At 35.2% G+C, this 22630-nt stretch overlaps 1 protein-coding gene across 9 annotated transcripts in view; it reads left to right on the top strand.

Annotated features, from left to right (window-relative positions):
- Positions 1-22630, top strand: part of LOC149781770 (tumor protein 63-like) — a 154305-nt gene that overhangs the window by 115908 nt on the left and 15767 nt on the right. For 7 of the 9 annotated variants that reach the window (XM_089935917.1, XM_089935916.1, XM_089935915.1 and 4 more), the window contains 8 exons: positions 8796-8897; positions 9351-9421; positions 12155-12233; positions 13293-13485; positions 13772-13988; positions 15411-15526; positions 15831-15919; positions 16260-16381. In XM_089935917.1, coding sequence (XP_089792043.1) covers positions 8796-8897; positions 9351-9421; positions 12155-12233; positions 13293-13485; positions 13772-13988; positions 15411-15526; positions 15831-15919; positions 16260-16381 — 989 coding nt within the window. Of the gene's footprint in view, positions 1-5684; positions 5833-8795; positions 8898-9350; positions 9422-12154; positions 12234-13292; positions 13486-13771; positions 13989-15410; positions 15527-15830; positions 15920-16259; positions 16382-18441; positions 22230-22630 lie in introns of those variants that run through there. The other 2 variants (XM_089935922.1, XM_089935921.1) reach the window with 2 other exon arrangements.

Genomic DNA, 22630 nt, shown 5'->3' with positions numbered 1-22630 from the left:
AATCAGTGTTGGTGACACATGCGCGGAGCAAAATTCCGGTTAGGCCTCAGTTTCTCTCAAAAGCATTTGTAAAACTACTCTTATGCATATACAGTCAAACCCACTTATCTCGACCTCGGTTATCTCGACAACCCGCTTATGTCGAGCGTTTTGGTCCGGTCCTGAAAAAATTCTTCTTTGTTATGCTATTTTTTACCCGCTTATCTCGACCTCTGTTAAGTCGATAACCCAGTTATGTCGGGCATAAGTTTCGGTCCGAAGTAACATGTGGACCCGCTTAATTCGACGAAATGCAACTTTTTAACGTCAATCTCACAGAAATTGTACAAGAAATAGTCAGCAAAAGCGATCGATTTTCAGGCACAATTTTGGTCCGTTACAGCAGTAGTCACATGTTTATTTCATATTCTTTCTATTTTTGGTTCGTAAGAGTAGCTTAATCGATTAGTTTATTAAGAATATATCATGTTCACTACATAAAATATTCAAGGATTCACAAAGACAAGAGTGTGTACAAATTACAATGTAACTTTATTTTACGAAAACGCAGAATCTTAGATGTCAGCTACATGTGTATTTTATCATTTCCCTTTTATTTCTTAAGGTACATTTCAGATATGAATTATGTTCCGAAGTACATGTATACAAGAAACAACAATCAAGGAGATACAAGTAATGAAATATTATGTACATGTACACATTAATAATCAATGTGCAGACGGAAAAGTGCTGATCGGCTGAATATTCAGGTCATGAAATTGCTCCATATGCACGTAATATCATGACGATTTATTGTATAGCATTTTATGACAAAATAGCCAAACATGTCAGCAATATTTTCAAAATATCTAGGAATTATAAACTGAACATAATGTAGTGGAACTACAAAAATATATGGTAAAATTACCTACACGTACATGTACAATAAACGCATACTATATATGAATAAAAAAATGAATACTTTTTTCATTTTGAATCTATACATCTATAAAACACACAAGTACATAAACATATCATAATGTGCACTACATTATTTTTGTAGTAAATATGAAGTAATATCAGTCTGCTTTTGTTTACTCCGGTGCTGATTTGTAACGAACGATTCAAAAGCACTTACGTTTTCATACATATGCTCGGCACCGTCGACACTTGCCACAAACAATTTCATTTTTTTAATGCATTCAGACATTTCACTGTAGCTTGGGATAGTGATAGGCTGATCATTATCATCATCATCATCATCTTGCTTGCATGATTGTATCTGCTTCGTTGTCACCGATTGGATTATTTCCTCATCAGTAAGTTCACCATAGGCATTGGCATCATCATCCACGTGAACATAATTAGAAAATTCATCCCGAGCAATGCCTATGGAGTCCGCAATCTCATCAGCCATCGCTTCAAGACCTATTTCTGATTGAGGCTCTTTAATTTCTTGTGCAATTAAACACTGCTGGTGAAATTCTTCATCAGAAATTTCCGGAAAAATACAATGGAACCAGCAGTTTTGAATGGTTTTCGGCGATACACTGTTCCAAGCTGCACGGGCATACATGATGGCGTCTAGCAGAGTTGGTTTATAGGATCGCTTTTCCTCAACTGCAAGCAAATAATTGCAAACTAAAGCTTTCCGATAATGGATTTTAAAAGCCTGAATTATTCCTTGGTCGAGTGGCTGAAGCTTACTGGTAGCATTGGGAGGAAGAAAATACACTGTGATTGCTTGTAACCCTTCTACACATGGGTGAGCACGGCAGTTGTCTATTATCAATGCGATCTTTCGTTTTTCAAACTGTAAGTGGCGATCTAACTTGCGTAACCAGCTGGTAAAGATATCACCTGTCATCCAGCTATTTGACTGGCTTTTATAGTCAATGGGGAGAGAAGACCTATTCAGGTTTTTGAAGCATCTTGGATTTTCTGATTTTCCTATTATTAATGGCTTGATCTTGTCACTTCCATCCATATTTCCGGCCAAAAGCAAAGTTACTCTCTCTTTGGATTTTTTTCCTCCATGGCATTTGTTTCCTTTGAAATCCATCGTCTTGTTAGGCAGACATTGCCAAAATAGCCCCGTTTCATCAGCATTGTATATATCGCATGGCTTGAACTTGTCTAAGATTTTTGGCAAAACTTCTTTATGCCATTCCTTAACAGCCACATCTGAAACAGATGCACTCTCTCCACACACGGTTTTAAAACATATATTATTATTCACCACCCGCGCATCTATTTATTTGCCATATGGAATCATAATTGATACAAACTCGCATTGATGCCTGCGGGGTAAGTAGTCTACTCAACATTAACTTGCTTTAATAAATACTCTTTGTAACCCATGCTAGCGAAAGGAGTGTCATTTGCACTCACAGTCAATGTACATGTACATGTACATGTATTTTCAAAAACATTTATTGATCTTTATCTGCGAGATACTGTCATATATTAACCTGGATATAATACAATCTTGGTTATTTTGCACCTAACACCGCGTTATGCGTGAATGGCGGGTGCCTGAAAGCAATCGGTGGATGTTTCTCTCTCACTCTCTCGTTTGTGATTTTCTTTGATCCATTTTTCAATCTGATAACATATTCAAACCTCTGAGTACAACCAAACATGATTTGTTTTTCAATATTCACATCAATTATAAAAATGCGTCGTGTGTTATCTGACATAAGTGATGCACACTACAGTAATGGATGCATACGCTACATGTGATATAAGGAGTTCATATATTTTTTCTTTAATAAATTACTTATGATGATAAAAAAGGAATAAATGATAACAACACCAGGTTAGTTCATTTCATTTTATTATCAATTAAGCGTTTTGTTTATTTTATTGTAACATGCAGTGGGAGGGGATTCCAGTAAACACCAGCAAGAGACAGGAGTAATGCTCAAGGACATTTTTAAAATTACCGGTTTTTATGAACCCGGATATCTCGGGACCCGGTTATGTCGACGATTTTTTTACACCCCCGACGTAATCGAGATAACCGGGTTTGACTGTAGATTAAAATAGGCTAAAATGCTTGCTACTGGACCAACTGTACTAATTGGGTGTAGATCTAATATCACGACCAGCAGTACTGGACCATTTCGGCAACTGCGAATATCACGACTAGTGCTTAACGAAAAATCAGTTATTTTATTAAAGATTTTGAGAATTGGAGAATTCGTAAATTTTTGGCTTGCGGCGTGAATCCGTGAATCGCTGAAAAAGTCTTGAAATTAACGCCAAATTCATGAGGGTTGACAGCTGTGATAGTATCAATACCGTGTACTCACCTGCCAATAAGGAAAAACAATCCAAATTTGCGACATTGGCGAAGACCTGCGCGATCCCAGAATAAACTTTTTATGCATTATTTTTTGTACTTTTAAGAAGAAAAAACTAATGTATTATTCATACGCAGTCTGGGGCCCTGAGTGGCCAAGTGTTCTAAAGCATTTTCCGTTATGGATCACTGCTATCTCACCTCTGTCTGCGTGGGTTCGAGTCTCGGATTCAGCCAATGTGGATATGTGAGAAAGCTTGCCAGTAGCTTCTCGTGGGTTGGTGGTTCTTTCCAAGGTTTTCCATCCACCATTAATACTGGCCGCCATGTATAGCCTGTTGTGTGCTGAAAAATGGTGTTAAACCCCACAACTGCAACATACGATATCTCATCCCCAAAATGATAATAAAGTTTTATGCTTTTTTCGTACATTTAAGAAAGATTTTTTTGTGACAAGAAAAATACGTATATGAAATTTCGGAAACCACACCACGACTGCGTTATATCCGAATTCATGTTATAACGGAGTGCGCTAAAGCGGGGTCACACTATTATTTTCCAAATAATAATTTTCTAAGAAAGTTTTATGTTTTCTAATTTCATGGTGTTTGTTTTTGTAATTATATCATTATATGTTTTTTATCTTATAGGTGTTGTTTAATGTTGTAAAGTGCTTAGAGCTTATAAAGATTAGGCTCTATACAAAGTCCTCATTATTGTTATTATCATTATTATTATTATTATTATTATTATTATATAGGATTGGGACTGCGAGTTCCAGTGACATCTTTCACCTGCCATTTTCGTCCCTTTCCCATCACTGCAGGGCTTGATAGAGTCATACAGATATAGGGGTAGACAGTAGACAGTTCCTTCATGCCTGCGCAATGGAGCTTTTACGTGGAGTGCAGTCTGTGCAAACTGGCCTCACCCTTTAAACCTAGGGTTCATCTGCCATGACCCAGCATGTCATGGCGGTGACAGCAAGGTCTACAGGCTGTAGGTTTTATATCGGAGTTTCCCTCTCTTAGGCAGATGGCCAGCCATGGCTGAAGAGATCTGCCTTCCCTGCTATTTCATACCATAGCTGGTTGACCACAGCCAGACTACTAATAGGTGTGCTGTGGTCCCGAAGACTTGGCTGTTGTCCTGTAGAGACCTTATGCCTTAGCTGGTGACTTCACTGTAGAAGTTCATACATCTAGTGATGCAATGTGTACATCACCCCCTCAACATCATTTGGGGTATGTCGGGAATGGTTACTTCTTGGAGGCAGATGTGAGAGATTTGGTAAATGGATGAGGGCCAGTGCCTCTGTCCACTTAGAAACTACAGCTGCCACACAACAAAGGTACTACCTCTATCCAGAGCCCCCTATACCCAAATATGCGTGTGATATGTGTATTTCATATACACTACCAAATAAAGATGTATGTGATGACTATGTTTGTTCTGTACAACTGTGGTTTAGTTAAGTTTCGGTCCAAATTAAGTCTGGTACAGTTAACAAACTGTTCATCTAATTCTGATTAGAACATAATTTGACCGTTGTTTGGTTTTCAAGGGTACATGAGCCGTTTTGTTTAGTTCACTTACACTAGGACAAGTGTTTTAAATCCCACCACCCCCTTCTGAACACTACAACTTATGTATAATTTACTTCACAATTGTGTAGCTATCAGAAAACTTTTTGTGATGTATTCAAAGGTTTATGTATTTCTGTCAGAATTAAATAAATGCATATACAGTCTCTTTCAAAGTTATTTTTTCTAAGACATTCACTGATACCATATTATTGGTTTATTTCTATGCCCCATAGCTTACAAAAACACTATACCCAACTTCAGCACACATATATGCACTGCTGTTCAATGGTATTTGACTTGTCTTTGTTTGCAGATAGTATCAACTATTTTAAAATGGTAAACCAGAAAAAATAGTCAATAACGGTCTTGTAACGGTTCAGTGCACTAGAGTGCTTGTCAAATAATACCCATTTACCTGTTTAACACAAGTAAACATACCTGGAGTAATGGATTTATTATCTGGACAATACTCTAGCATGGAGCTATTTATAGCTCCAGTGAGATATTAATGTACCTGGTAGCTATGGTGATCACCTGAAGCTAGGTTGTCAGTGACATTTGCAGCACATTGATTTCCCTTCCCCCTCCCCCTGTTGTGACTTTGACTACTGCTTGTCATTATTATGCATTATTTGTCTCCAGATCAGTGTAGTCCTATATTATGTTAAACATTGCTTTATGATAATTGGGCTTAGCTAGCAAGCTAGGTGATCAGACATGTATTGAACTTGAGTCAAGTTTGATCATGTCCAGCTTTCCTGATTGTATTTGTCACAGACAAGTTTGTGCATGCTTCTCTTCTCATTCCTTTTCAAAGCGATAATCAGTATATATCAAGCAATGTAATAGACAACACTTGGGATATATTCTGCGTGATATATTTATTAACTTTACTGTGATTTCTGTCATATTATTCCATCCAAAATGATCAAATTTGAGAGAACTGGTTTCACAACGTATCGGGTGAGTATTGTTTAGTCTCACTTTCATTGCTGGCTAATGGCAGTCCTGCCACTTACATTTAAATTTAAGATTATGGTCTTAAAAGGTTATATTTTTTCTTCATTGAAGTTTTTGGGACTGTTATCTATGTAGTCCTCTTGTATATCTTTATTTTTTGTGGAAAATTAATGACAATTTCTTTTATGGCCAAGTGTTTTAGACAGAATTTTAAAAATCAGTTTCATTTGAAGAAATGTGCAAGCATTTTGATAAAATAAATTAACTTTTTAGATGAAAGAAGGTTGCGGATTTATCTAGATTCCGCTGTGAATATATCGTAATTAAAATTTTCAGATGAAAACAACAGTTATCATTTAATGAAGGATGTGAACTGTTTTGGAAAGAAGACATTTTGCATATCTAATGAAGACCAGTATCCTATATAGTGTTTTTTAAAAATACTTTGTGTTGCTTATAAAGTTGGCATTTTTTTAAATTGACTAAACTTAGGAAAATGTTTATAAAACGAACTGTCTTCCAACTTGTGCCAAATAGCATGTTGATTTTCATATTCTCTTATTTGGCCCATGAGAAAGTTGATTTTCATATTACCTTATTTGGCCCATGAGAAAGTTGATTTTTTTAATTTAGGATTATGGCTAACCATATTTTTGAAGTAGGGAACGAGTTCTTGACCTCATTTTATGAGAGGGAAGGGGTGTTTATTGAGTAATTTAGTATTTGCTTTCATTTTTTATAATAATCTTAAGGTAGATTACTTCCACTATATATATATATATATATATATATATATATATATATATATATATATATATATATATATATATATATACACACACACACACACACACGAATGAATGATAGGTAGGTGTGTGTTTGCAGTGATGTTATCTTCCAAACGAGTCAGTTCTGAGTGTGCTTACTGTTGGTTGCATTAAAACCTTAGATATTGTGAGTCATCAGTAATAATCAATAGGGATTTTGTTCTGTTCATTTACAACCTTTTTTTCCTTGTCTGTTGACAGTCTTCAGGTTCAGATTTATACATGTTAAATCTAATCAGCTGATCATATGTACCAGTGATAATGACCCTGTTTGATTTATGAAACTTGTGGTCTATCTTAGTATGTACACACACCAGAGTATATACATCATATGGTTTTAAAGGCTATTTTAAATACCTGTCAATAAAGGTGGCTTGGAGTGCTGCCCATAAGAAGTCTGCTATAGCAATGCACTGTGTCTGCTGGTACCTAGGCAGAAATGCTAAATATAGCACTCCACATAAATTATGTCAGGTGTAAAATGTGTGAGATGGCAAGTCATATATCGTGGTCAATAATCGCAATTAGGCATTCATTTAGTGAAGGTGATAGAGTGAGATTAAATCCCTATGATAAATTGCCTGTTGTATTGAGGGATGAAAAGATAAGTCATGTAAACTATACCGACATTGGTCAGATTTGTGTCCACCAGATCTATTAAAGTATCCATGATTCGTGGATGAAGGTACTAAATAAGTAGGTTGGATAGCTGACATGGTGAACTTTCTCATTTTCCTTCAGTGAGAATTTGATACAAATTTTACAAGAAATGTCACGAAAAGTGGCAATGTATATTCTCTCATGAATTTAAAATGACTCCACCACTTAATCATGTACATGAAGCAAAGACTAAGATAAGGATTGTCATTGGCCAGTCATGGTCTGACTTTAAGCAAATACTTCAAGACTGAACCTTTCTATTATACATTTCAAAACATAATTTTTTGTGGCAGAGCTGTTCTTTCTTTGCTTATATTTTACCTGTTTATAAAGTAAGCTTTTGTGGGGGCCCCGAGTGGTCTAAAGCGCTGTCCATTATGGATCACTACCATCTCACCTCTGTCTGCATGGGTTCGAGTCTCGGATTCAGCCATTATGGGTATGTGAGAAAGCTTGCCAGGAGCTTCTCGTGGGTCAGTGGTTCTTTCTGGGGTTTTCCGGGGTTCTTCCTCCACCATTAATACTGGCCACCATGTATAGCCTATCGGGTGCTGAAAAATGGCGTTAAACCCTATGACAACAACAACAACAAGCTTTTGTGTGTTAGAACCCTGACCGAGTTGTATGAAAGACATAAATATGGTACTAGTAGCTACCTCACTTGGTTCCCAGCACTAAGAGGTTAGTGTTAGAACTGGTTGACCTGGTGTTGGGAAAATGTGACTGGGAGGGACATGATGCTATACATCTGTGGCATGATGCCCCAATGCTAGACATCACTATAACTCTCACACTGCAGACATTGTAGCAATATGACTGAACATTTTTTTAAAGTACTTTAAAAATCCAGATCACACACACACACTCTCAAGAAATATTTAAACCATTTGTATCTATGGGAAGCCTGATGCATATCATTGTATATCATATATTATTGTTTAGTGTAGAACAAATTCTAGCTGATTAGTAAAAATGGAGAACATGTCAATATTTATGAATACAAGGAAGAAGTAAATAATAAAAATCACATGGCAACAATGTTTGCTAACACATGCCTAAGCACTTGCAGATCAGGAAATGAGTATAATATTTAAATATTTAGGTAGGTCATTTTGAAGGGATTCTTTTTCATGATCTCACATGAGACCACACAAAACACAATTTTACCATTTCATGATCTCACTTTGAGACCACAAAAAACAACTTTACTATGTTTGCAATCACACAAAGAAGTCAGTATTGTCTAGTACTATTTAAGACCTAATCAATTCATCATTGCATTTTAACTATTACATGTCTGTTTAAAATGTGCATATGCACAACACACACATGCAGGTTGGGGTTAGGGCAGTGATTCCCGGAAGCATTGGAAGAGGTGATGCTTTTATTCAAGTTCTCAGCATTTATTTCAGTAAAAGGCGGTTGAAATTTATATGTAGACTGGGCACCATTGCTTATTCTTTTGGTATTTTCTTCCAGCTGAACCCAATCATAGGGCAGACCAGCAGTGCATCAAGTATGAGTCCAGACAGCCAGACAAACATCATAGGCAGCTCGGCATCCAGTCCATATCATGAGGGTGTAAGTATTTTGACTTTGTGAGTTAGCTTTATCTTACTTGCCATTTAGTTCAGCAAGAATAATCCCTAGTGATGGATTGGTTACAAGAAAAGTCAGTTTATCATATGGGAGACATTTTATTTCATTTTTATGCCTTCATTATGCCATGATGTACATTGTAGAGTGGGAAAGAAACATGGGGAATAGTGCTTAGACTAAAACATGAAATACGTTTCAGTTTGCGGTTGGTTTGTTTTTTAGGAGAGAGAGAGAGAGAGAATGATCCCTACTAATTTCTTGCTGTAAAACGTCATATTTCTTGGTATCATTGCATAATATTCAGGAGATTGCCATAGAAAGTCAACACACCAGAGCTTTATTCAAACCACCACACCTTGACAACCTTGTTGTGTTTCTTACTCAAAAGGCACCTATCTTGGATGCTTTTGTATGTTTAAGTTCCTTCATTTTCAGACCATCACGAGTCCACCGCCATATTCTCCTCACACGAACATGCAGTCACCCATCCCATCTGTCCCATCGAAGTAAGTACCAGATATAAAATGTCAGATCTGTTTGTTCTAAGTAAATATTACATTGTATTCTAATTGCTGTATGTGCTGTTTTGGGTCTTCAAATTCATAGTTGTAGCAAAACTACAATTTGCAGATATTTATATTTTTCTAATAGAATTGAAGTCCAGAATATTATAGTTCCATGTGTAATGTTATTTGGTGTGTAAAACAACCCCCCCTCCCACCAATCAACATGAAAAACACGTTTTTTTATGGGGTGGGGTATTCCTGAGTTGAGAATAGTGCAGGCTTAATAAAATATTGTGCTCAACTGGCTGCTAGGCAAAGCGATGTACTCATCTGGCTGCTAGGCAAAGTGATGTACTCATCTGGCTGCTAGGCAAAGTGATGTACTCAACTGGCTGCTAGGCAAAGTGATGTGCTCATCTGGCTGCTAGGCAAAGTGATGTGCTCATCTGGCTGCTAGGCAAAGTGATGTGCTCAACTGGCTGCTAGACAGTGATGAACAGGCTGCTAGGCAAATTGATGTACTCATCTGGCTGCTAGGCAAATTGATGTACTCAACTGGCTGCTAGGCAAGTTGATGTACTTGACTGGCTGCTAGGCAAATTGATGTACTTGTCTGGCTATATGATACAGCCAGTATTGTACTGATGTGCTGTTAAACCCATAAGCAAATTGAATATAGAAAAATATTGTGAGGAAAAAATTCCTTTCATAAACCATGAATTAAAATAGGACCAAAATTTGTGACAAAGCATCCTGGCAAGGTCTTTTTAATTTGGAATAAAACAGTGTTAATCCACAATCAAATATGACCATTATTACTTAAATTAGAAAACACTTCAAATTACTTCTTCTCAGTAACCTCTGATCTGGACCAGAATTTATGCAAATTACAGTAATCTGTTGTCAGATATTAAAAATGGACAAACCTGCTAACTTTTCAAAAACAATTTCACAGACTTTGACAAATTAGATGGAAACCATCCAATATCTGAGCTGATACTTAAAATAGCAAAACATTCCAATAACTCTAAATTAAAAAACACTGAATTTGACTAGACTTAGACAGAAAATATCTTTCACAGTAGCCATTTAATTTTTTGCAAGTGATCTGTTATCAGTGAACAGAAAAAGCTTTAAATGGCTAGTTTTAAAAACCTGTATAGGAATTTGACAAAATATGCCCACCATTACTATAAACAGTAAAACATTCCAGAGTCCTCGATAATATTGCACAGAATTTGACCAAATTTGAATGAAGGCCTTTTAGACAGCTATTTGGTATCAGATATGGCCTCTGTTACAAAAAGAAAAATCCTGTTAACCAACTTCCTAAAAATCTGCTAAAAAGAAATTGACTATATTTCATAGCATCCTGACATGAAGACTTTTCAAATTTATACAATTGATGACAATCCACTATTAGATTCATGATAAGCTTGCTCGTGGGTTGGCATTTTCTGACTTTGTCTTGGTTTTCAGATAATGTTACATGTTATCAAAGACTTAATTTTTTAAAAAATAGCTCATCGGAGAAAACTCATTCATGTGGAAGTAAGTGCGGAGCAGCTTGTGAAAATCCTTTCTTCATTATTGTTTAGAAAGATTGCACAAATAACATCATTGCTTTATTATTTGAATGAAAACTCTTAAATGAAATAATTATTCATCAGAAGCTTTCAGTTAAGAAAATAATGTATGACATAGCTGTATTATGAGTAAGATTTGAGTCCCATCATAATGACAAGACACAATAGGGTATTTGTTTGGTATTTGGTCAGGTTAATAGTTGGCACATTGCCAGGGAATTCAAATCTCACAGGGTACCTAGGTCAGGAGATAAAGATTACTAATCCAGTCCTATTTTCTTCTAGGGGGTGGCAGCTTTGTTGTTACAGATATATTGTATCACTTGAGAGTTAGCATATTGGTTTACTTTAAACTGTTCTTTCTGTTTAAATGAGTCAGTAATTGCTGTACTTTAAAAAAACATAAATGAAAAGTTAAATAAAAGCAAGGTGAGAAAACAATTCTCTTATCTGAAATTTATGATCTTATTTTATTTATTTCAAAGGCAGATAAAATAAATATTATATTATATTATATATATATATATATATATATATATATATATATAAACTGCAGATTCTACTAGCTGCTGCCTTGTAGTTGCAGTGATATGAAGGGAATGGTAATATCTTTACTGTTTGAAAATGTACACTCATTCTCTTGTTAAAACTTTTCCATCAAAAGTAAAAGCTAGATATATCATTCTTGATGTCTGTTATTAATTGCAAAGTTCTAATTGTGGTGCACTTAATTTAATTAAAACACTAGTGGTTTGGGGCAAGTATTTTATGTTCACCATTCCATTAAGAATGGGGGGGGGGCCTGAGTGGTCTAAAGCGCTCACCATTTCGGATCATTGCCATCTCACCTCTGTCTGCGTGAGTTCGAGTCCAAGGCTCGGCTAGCGTGGATACGTGGGAAAGCCTGCCAGTAGCTTTTCATGGGTCGGTAGTTCTTCCCTGGGTTTTCCAGGGTTCTTCCTCCACCAGTTATACTGGCCGCCATGTATAGCCTATCTTGTGCTGAAAAATAGCGTTAAACCCTAGAACAACAACAACCATTATGAATAGGAGGGTTTGTGGGAGCATTAAAAACAATCACCTTTTAGCCTGTCTATACATCTTGTACAGTAATAGTCCCAATTAAGATAATTCCTTTTTCTTGCAGCACAAACTACCCAGGCGAATATGGGTTTGAAATTTCATTTGCACAGCCATCAAAGGAAACAAAATCTACAACATGGACAGTAAGTATTGAGGAATAAGCTGTTGATGTAAAATGTAAATGAATTACATAATGTCGGTGAGCTTGTTGCCTTAAAGCATAAGCCTAAATTTTCCGTTTCTTTGAACACTACCATAAGATATTCCAGATAAAGTATTTTAAAAAAGTAATTGAAATGTAAGCCTTGTTAATATTCAGTTATGGCTTTGTTAACAATAGACTGTGGACTTTGGTATAGCTAATCCAAATACTGAAGTAATTCTTTTCTTGTAAAAAGTTTTTTGTGTTGTGTTAATTAACCAAAACTGTGTTTAGGGACTTGTTAGATGACTAAAATGAAAAGTTTTTTGAAACAGTATATAATTTCTTTGTGTTCTAGTTTTGTTTTTGATTTCTTGCTTCACCACTGTTAAACAGCCTTTGAAGAGGCCACATGAGTGTGAAGTGAGACACATTAGTTAATTTCCAGACCATTGTTAACATAGAGAGTTAGGGTGTTTTGAACTTTTTGAAGATTCTGGAGCAGATATTGAGATGAACCAGACAGAATTGAGTTACAATAGTCCAGTCTTGAAAGTCCTTATCAGCAATACTCTAATGCACAACAGTTTCACAGTCTGATCACACCAAGTCCTAATCAATAACAAACCACGTCCTAATCAATAACAAACCACGTCCTAATTAATAACAGTTTAATGCACAACAGTCTCACAGTCTGATCACACCAGGTCCTAATCAATAACAAACCAAGTCCTAATCAATAACAAACCAAGTCCTAATCAATATCACTATAATGCACAACAGTCCTTTGAGCTATTCCATTTAATGTACCAGATAAAATTTTTTTAAATTATAAATAAACTAAAATCAATGACCAGAAAAAATATCTTTAGACCACATCAAAAATAAAATAGAAGTATACTTCCTCAACTGAGGTAGATCTAAATCGAATACCGCTTATTGCATTTAAACAATCACAGATGAATCATACAGTAGATCAGTTAGATGGATATACATATCTTTTTTGTCTTAATTTAGTTGATTCTTGAAATGTTATCCATTCCTGATTTGTTTTCACTAGTATTCAGACATGCTGAAGAAGTTGTATGTACGAATGGCCACCACCTGCCCAGTGAGGTTTAAAACCAACCCTGCTCGGCCGCCTCCACCAGCATGCATCATCCGGGCAATGCCTATCTTCATGAAACCAGAACATGTTCAGGAAACAGTGAAACGATGCCCAAATCATGCCACATCGAAGGAACACAATGAAAGTAAGGACACTTGGATTTTAAACGGTCTTCTGATGAGAATACTATTTTTGCATTTCTTGTAAAAAACCAGGCTTGAAGAAAAAATTCTCCAACGTATTATTTGTGTTTCCATAATCTTTTAAATTGTTTTGCTATATACATGTTTAAAATAAATAGAAACATTACGATTTTTTTTTTCATCTTTTATATATATGAATTGTTTTGAAATTGTTTCAAAATATCCATTTAGAAGAGTGTGAATAAATCTATTAATCAGATTATTGTATGTTTTAAATATGAATTTCAGATCACCCTGCCCCCACACACCTTGTCAGATGTGAGCACAAGCTAGGCAAATATGTTGAGGATGGGTACACAGGTAGACAGAGTGTACTTATTCCCCATGAGAACCCCCAGGCTGGCTCTGAATGGGTCACCAACCTTTTCCAGTTCATGTGCCTAGGCTCCTGTGTTGGAGGTCCCAACAGAAGACCAATACAGATAGTATTCACTCTTGAAAAAGAGTAAGTACTTTTGATTTTAACGTTTCTTGAGAAAGCTAATTTTCCTCTTAGGGAACAAAGGAAATAAAACTAGGAATTACACTTACACGAGTTCAGATATTTCCCTTGTAATGTATTATACTTGATGTTACTTTTGACTAGGGACAATAATAAAAGTGGGAACAGATCTCATTTTAGAACAGTTCTTAAAAGTGTGTGAACATATCTCATTTTATAACAGTTCTTAAAAGTGTGAACGTATCTCATTTTAGAACAGTTCTTAAAAGTGTGTGAACATGTCTCATTTTAGAACAGTTCTTAAAAGTGTGAACATATCTCATTTTAGAACAGTTCTTAAAAGTGTGAACATGTCTCATTTTTGAACAGTTCTTAAACGTGTTAGAAAGTTTATATCTCTGGTCAAAGAAAAGATAATGCAGGATTAGTAATACCTTTTTAGGGGCCCCGAGTGGTGTAAAGCACTCCATTATGGATCACTGCCATCACACCTCTGTCTGCATGGGTTCAAGTCTCAGATTCAGCCAATGTGGGTATGTGAGAAAGCTTGCCAGTAGCTTCTCTTGGGTCGGCAGTTCTTTCAGGGTTTTTCCCGGGTTCTTCTTCCACCATTAATACTGGCTGCCATGTATAGCCTATCGTGTGCTGAAAAATGGCGTTAACCCTACAGCAACAACTACCTTTTTATATTCCTACTATAACAACTAGAATAAATGGTTATTTGAGTACCAATAGAGAAATCTCTGCTTTGATGACTTGAGTGTGTGTGTTGGCGCGTGGTTTTGATTTTTAATGTAGCTTTAACAATTTTGCATCGCTATGATGTCTGCAGTGTGGCAGTTAATAGTGATTTGTTGCACTGGGGCATCATGCTGCAGACATGTAGCATCATGTCCCACCCGGTAACATTATCCTGACACCAGGCCCACCAGTCCTAACACTAACCTCCTAATGCTGAGCACCTAGTGAGGCAGCTGTTAGTACCATTTTTATGTCTTTGGTGTGACTCCATCAGTGTTCAAACTCATGATCTCCGGCATCTGAGGCAGATGCTCTAATCACTAGGCCACCAGAGCAGTCTTGATGACTTGACAGTTTTTAAGTTTTAAGTAGCACTGGTAGCGAAGGCTCGGTCCTGTCAGTACATGATGTCTCAGTTCAAAAGTTGTAAGTAGCTCCAGTAGTGAGGATTAGCCATCTGCCGTTAATATGAAATGTAAGTACCACATGATCTAAAATCATGCTGCTGCACATGATGTAAAATCAATTCTGGATATGTGCTTTCATCATAAAATTATAAGTAGCACTGTTTGTGAAGTTCTCACTTGGGTTGCATATTATAAAGAAGTATTGTTGAAACTATTGGAAAGTTGACAGTGTAAAACAATTAAAATTTTAATTCTGCATTTTTTGTTTCTTTCGTAGTAACCAGGTGTTGGGAAGACGTGCAGTGGAGGTGAGAATCTGTGCCTGTCCAGGAAGAGATAGGAAAGCAGATGAAAAGACGGCCATGCCTGTCAGTAAACAGTCTCCCAAGAAATGTAAGTAACCAGTGCCTCTCCTTGTTTATTCTCACCTTCTAGTGAAACCCAGTGCTAGTAACACAAATACCAGAAATGAATATTGTAATAAATGTAAATTGTGACCTTTGTAATGTGAAGTAATTACTAAATTTTATTATCATGCTGTTAACAGGGGTTGAAAAAAAATATATTTACAAAATGACCAAAATTTCTACTCATTCAGGCAAAAATAAATATACTTACATTAACCACCAACATTTATATTCCTTCAGGCAAAATATGAATCACTTAAATGTTTGTTTACTCACTCTTGAATTTTCAGCTCCACTTCCCAGGTTAACTCTTGGAACAGAAATGACCATTGTAGGAAAGAAAAGGAAGATTGGTGATGAAGAAACATTCAATCTTGCAGTAAGCAGTCATGTTTTCTTTCTGTCATTTGTCTCTCCATCTGTCTCGCTGAGTGCATATAAAATTTGAGAAATCAGGAATCATTCAGTTTACCTTTGTCAGAGCCATTTAAATGTCTTCCACACTTTAAAAGCTTTTGAAATGTTTAAAAATGACATTTTTTTTTATAATTCACTAAGGCCATATTTTCTTAGAAACGTGCAAGATATTTTTCACTATTTTCTAACACTGTTAGCTTTTTGCCATTGAATGCATCTTGTCTGTTTTGTGCAAATTTATAGGAGCATACTGAATATCATCGGTATTGAAATATATTTTAATTATCTCATTTTTTTTATAGGTTCGAGGTCGGGAAAATTATGAAATTCTGTGCAAACTCAGAGATTCCTTGGAAATTGCCGCCATGTTGCCTCAGAATCAATTGGAGATCTACAAACAGAAGCAGATGGAAGTCCAGAGACAGTGAGTATTTGATTTAACTGTACTGGATATAGTGTGTTCTGTCAGCCACCTCAATCCGTGGCCTACCTACTTATCCAGACAGTTTGTAATATAGATGTGAAAAGTTAACGTAATTTTAGTAGCTGATATCCTTAGAGTACGAAGAACTGAGCACAACTCTTCCGTCTTTTATTTCCTTCACTGGCTACCTGTTTGATCAGGATTCTAACAAAATCCATTCACAGTGCTACATTTCATTGACTACGACCTATCTGACCTCACCCAAGTGTACACCCCATCTCGAAACGTGCTCCTCTTCCAACACTCATTTTCTCTTTGTTCCCACTGTTAAAACTAGGTATCACGGACAACATTATTGTGCATACCAGGGTCCAGCTGTGGAGAATGAATTGCCCATAGATTTCAGACACTATGACATTGTTGTCTCATTCAAGAGTGCTCTTACAGCTTGCTTATTTGAATACAAGAAAAGACTTAATACATAATAATGTTTTCTTGACTGTCAGCATGTTTTTATTTTGTAATTTAGTGGTGTTTTTGTAATCTTGTCGTATGTTTTTATGTGTTACCTAATATTAGAGCTTCTAAAGATTAGATTAAGATTATCCTTAGTAGTAATATGACTAAATTTGCAGATTTTGACTGAAAAATGTATTATTTCTTTTGGTTCACAATGTAACCAGAAAGGCATGATGTAATTTTGACAAGCTTGATGCTTTAGGTTAGGCACATTTTCTTATTAGAAAATACTACTTTGGCTCCTTGAAAAGGGCTGCAAATATTGTATATAATATGGATTTAATAGGTATATTCAGAGAAGAATTGAAAATTCATGGTGGATTTTAAGTCTCAATGCAGCATTCGGCCTGGTGTCAGGATAATGTGACTGGGTGGGACATAATGCTACATGTCTGTGGCATGATTCCCCAGTGCTAGACATCACTATAAACAACCAACATCATGAAAATACTCTTTATTAGTCTGATTACAACCAGTACATGTAAACACATGTCATCAGTATGATTGAAACAAATACCATCTAAACACTCTTCATATGTCTGATTACAACCAAAACCATGTCTGCAGCATGATGCCCCAATGCTAGACAACTCTATAAACTGCCACACTGCAGACATCATAGCGATATGACTAAAATTGTTAAAGCTACGTTAAAAATCCAAATCGCACACATTCTCCATCAAGATGAGGTAAAAAACAGGATTAAAATGCCTTCTAAATAACAAGCTTAACCACATGATTCAAAATATAATAAGTGATAAAAACACTGTTTATGCAATTAAATTTATTTATTTTATTTATTTATTTACATGACCAAACATGTTGATGGTTTTCTTCTTTTTTTATGTTAAAAACACAAGGGTTGTGCAATATATGATTGAGTTAATATTTGGCTCATTTTCTTTCCAGTATGTCAAATTACAAGAATATCAGCATATTAGAATGGTTTATTATGTATTAACCTGTTCATCATCATTATTATTATTATTATTATTATTAATCTATTGCTTATTTACGGTGGCAAAACCTGGTTTGAAGGGAAGGAAGGTGTTCCAGAAAAGGTCTATTCTTATATATCTATTTATATTAATTTTTTTAAAGAAATGCTGCATTGACAACTTGACAGGAAAATGGTTTGATTTTTATTTGCTTTTAAGTACAAACATTATTGGATCTGATACTTTTACTTTTCCTGTGATAATTAATATCACACTTTCTTTTTCAAGTCATCAGAATTTTAAATTACTAGCTGTTTACAGCAATACCAGGTACCGGTTGAGAACCTGTTTGTCCGGGTTTGTGCCTGTTATTTCATCTGGTAAGAAAAATGTTATCTTTCTAGCTGTTGCACAATTCTCAACTGCCAAAATTTATATTCAGTTTCTGATCACAAATCACCAGCTTCTTCCCTCTAAGCCACAGCCAGCCAGCCACCTTGGTGTTGAAATTACCTGTTAACCCAGGTGTAATTAGTAGTAGGTACATTAAATAATTGTTAATTGGTGGTAGAGTTAACAAGTTGTCACACCTGGATTTTTCAGGTGGCTGTCTGCACTGGTGGCTAGAGAGGGCACAAGAAAAGTGACCAAGAAAAGCAAAAAGCACAAACCTGGAAAATTTATCAGGCATTGATTTTACCATTAATGTGTTCAAGAACTTTATTCCATGGATGCTTTTTTCTGAACGTGATATTTGGACAAAACAAAACTGAAGATGACTTAAAACATTCCACCAGAACAATATTTTAGCAGGCCATGTGCATGTATTAATATAAATGTACCATATTTTATGTAATATTATCATGTCATCTAAAACGTGCCAACTCTTATGATTTTGCTGCAAGTCTATGGAAAAATGATGGTTGCTGAAAAATTTGGATTATTGGTTCATCTGTGGGGTTTTTTGGATCCAGGTTTCATCTTTATGATTAGTGAAATTAGGGGATCAGATTAACTTTACAGCAGTACCCAAATGCTTTAAACTACACCTTTTTGTTCATGAGAAGCGTCTGCATGATCAAACTGTTGATTGTAGAATTTTTTTAAAATGGCATCCAGAAAGCGATGCATGTTAAAGATGAATGGGAAAACAAGCTTCTAGAAAAGTGTTAATAGTCGACACAGAAAATAAAACGGAGTATTCAGAGTGAATAAAAGCTGGAAAGGATGCATTTACGTTTATTGGACATCACTTGCCAATTTGAATATGTCTCAAGGCAGGAGATACGATTACCGTCGTCATGTGAAATGGAAAAGAATTTCCAAGAATTATGTCAAGTTGAGAGATAGCACAAGCCATTGAGCTGCATAGGGTTTGGAACTATAGTTTGTGCAACTGTACTAGTGGTAAATAAAGTCTAAGCATACTTTACAAATTTTCAGTTGAACATAATGTTTATCATCAATGCATCGATCTTTTAATTACGTTTTCCAGCTTTACAATAAGTTATTGATATTTTGTTGTACCTTACTGAAAACTGGCCAGTCTTGCATAAAAAAATCAACTGCTTTCCTGAGACAGACTTGTCAGGGTTGGCAGGTCTGGTATCTGTCGATTTTAAAAACTTACTTGCTTACAGCTAGTTAAAAGAAATGAACCGAACTCTTAACACATGCTTGAAAAGGAGTTGGAAAATTCTTTTGAAATTTACCACATAATTTGGTATTTTTATTTGTCTGGAAAAATCTCGGTCCCAGAATTTTTGTTCTATTTTACCAAAGATAGAATTACTAAAAATCGTAATAAACTTTATGGTCTTGCTAAAATTAATCACTAATTTTTTATCTCAGTTATATTTGTAATGGAAAGCATCTGAATTTTTTGGTAAATGATCGAACCTGATGGTAGTGATGTCCCTTGGATTCGAACCTGATGGTAGTGATGTCTCTTGGATTCGAACCTGATGGTAGTGATGTCCCTTGGATATTGTTTCACTAATGGTCATACATGAAACAACTGTAGAAAATGATTTAAAAAAGAAATCACAATAACATCTCTGTCTCGAATGATAATGTAAAATTTCTAATGATGTATGTTGAAAAGAATTAAATTATGTGGTTTAACTTAATGTTAATAATGGAATGTAATTATTATAGGTAGATTTTATACATTTAGAGAGAGGGAAAAAAGGGACAACACAAAGATAAATACCTGTTAAACACCTATGCTTGTTTTTTAAAATTTCGTCTTTACTCCATTTGTCTTTTCTGTGAGACATACGAAAGGTTACTTTCAAACCTGGTTCTGGGTCCTTGAGAGAGTTTCTTGTTTATTTAGTCTGAGTAGAAAATGAGTAGAAAATGGTAGTTTAAAAACATTCCTGATCATCTGTCTGACCAGTTTGGTTCAGGGACCAAACTTTTCATTAGGCAAGCTGAGTTTGGTTTGGTTCAGGGACCAAACTTCTGATTAGGCAAGGAAAGCATGATGGATGTTGCCATGAAAAAAATGTACTTGTTTTGTTTTAAACATTTAGAGAAGGTAGGATGAACGGTATCTATGCAGCTGTTATAAACAATGTGTTCATATCATGTCTCCAACATCTTCCAGTATCATTTGGAGATTGTCATCACACTGAATAATGGCATAACTTCATGATTTCATCAGTTTTATAATATTTATGTTTTCATTTTTTTTATTCCTTGCAAGATCTGAATTTTAATCTTTTTTTCTATATGGTATTCCAAGGATATTTTACACAGAAAGTACAAGCCTTGTAGACTTGTAATTTTATATCCGAATATTTTATGTATCATCATTTTTGGTTGGACCTTGAGGAAATTTTTTAAAGACCTGTTGGTGATGATTAATTTATTCTGGACTGATATACATGTATCATCATTACTGATTAGACTAGAGAAATGTTTTAAAGACCTAAAGGTGATAATTTATTCTGGACTGATATACATGTATCATCGTTACTGACTATACTAGAGAAATTTTTTAAAGACCTAAAGGTGATAATTTATTCTGGACTGCTATACATTTATCATCGTTACTGACTAGACTAGAGAAATTTTTTAAACACCTGTCGGTGATGATTAATTTGTTCTGGACGGATATACATGTATCATCGTTACTGATTAGACTAAAGAAATTCTTTAAAGACCAGTTGGTGATGATTAATTTATTCTGGACTGATATAAGGATTGAAAATATTCCTTCACTGTGTGAGTGGGAATGTTTATCCAGCCATCATAAAGTATTCTGGTCTTATTTACAGGGTTCTTATGGTCTTTGAAGGTCTTAGACAATTTAGGGAAAATGCGGTAGCATTATCAAGGCCTTGGAAGTTTGGGAAAATCAAGCAGATTACCCTGAGGTCTTTAAAAGTCTTTGAAAATTGAAATACACCCAAACATTTTAATTTTTTTCCATAATCACAAATAAAATTTTCCAAGGTGTTAGATTCAGATGTAGATGAGTTTTCCTGGTTTCTTTCTTTTGATTAATTATAGTTTGAATATTATTATTAAACAATGTTGTAGTATTTTGCATTTGTTTTCTCATATAACATAACTTGTATACAAAATGTTAGTGAAAATAGGTCTCGGAAATCTATGTTTGTGGGTTTTAAAAGTTTGGTAAAAGTCTTTAAATTTATCATTCAGAATTCTATATGAACCCTGATTTATTTGTTCACATTCCGTCCATTTTTTTAATTTTCTTTTTGTATAGATTGTGTGTATAGAATCATTTATTCATTTCATAATCAAGGTAATATGTATTGATGAAGATTGAAAGAGTACAAAAGCATGTTCATAATTATTTGTTATCTCTTAAGGAATGGATTTTCTTTATGCCTGGCACAACATGTAACGAGAGCCTGAAATGTACTTCGGATGTATGACATCTGAAATCATTGTTTTTCCTTTTCTGTTTTCTTTTGGATTAAGATCTACAACACGTTAAAGACTTTTTATATACCATTGAACAAAGGCCTATCAAAATGTTACGTTGACAAAGAAGTGCCAAGACAGGTTGTTTACATTATTCTGCTAGATCTCCTCCAACAGAATAATGAATCAAACTACAGCTAACTTTTAGCGTAAAAGTTTCATTTTCTTCGACAGGTTTTCAGATGACTATGAACATGGGGATAATTATTAGTGTTTCAGTTGATTGTAAATATGGTCTAAGTTTTATTTATTTTGTGTACATTTTTACCCCATTTCAAAACCCATATTTTAGAGAGGTTAAACCATGCATTTAAACTGTTATACTGCCACTATTTAATTTCCTGCTATTATAAAATTGCTTCAAAAATATTGTAGTATTTATATTACTTTGTACTTGAAACCCAGATAATAACAATACCATGTAAATGTGATTTTTGTTCTGTTGTTTTTTGCTAAAGCCAAGTGAGCTTTATGGTGTGGCCCAGCATCCACCATTGGTCATCATCAGTATCTGTTTTTGAAACTTTTAAAAAAATCCACTAGGCCATTTTCAGCCTTGTTTGACAGAAAGCGTGCTAGCATGAGATGTTATAACATTTACACAAATGATACAAACTTGTCATCAAATATGGCTGCCATTACTAAATGGGAGGTGTTGTGACTCAGTGGTCAACATGCTGGGCCTGCAAGTGAAAGTGTGTGGGTTTGAATCCTACAGTCAGATCAGCCAGTTATCAGCTAATGTGGTGTGTCCTTGGGCACGGCACTTTAATCCAGTTTCCCTTGCACTAAATGACCTGTTTGTGTTGCCGAGTTATAAAACACAACAACT

Source organism: Sinohyriopsis cumingii, chromosome 15, assembly GCF_028554795.1.
Source record: "Sinohyriopsis cumingii isolate HCF-2022 chromosome 15, ASM2855479v2, whole genome shotgun sequence".
Taxonomy (NCBI): Eukaryota; Metazoa; Mollusca; class Bivalvia; order Unionida; family Unionidae; genus Sinohyriopsis; species Sinohyriopsis cumingii.
Note: the sequence above shows the minus strand (reverse complement) of the source record. Positions and strands in the feature narration are given on the sequence as shown.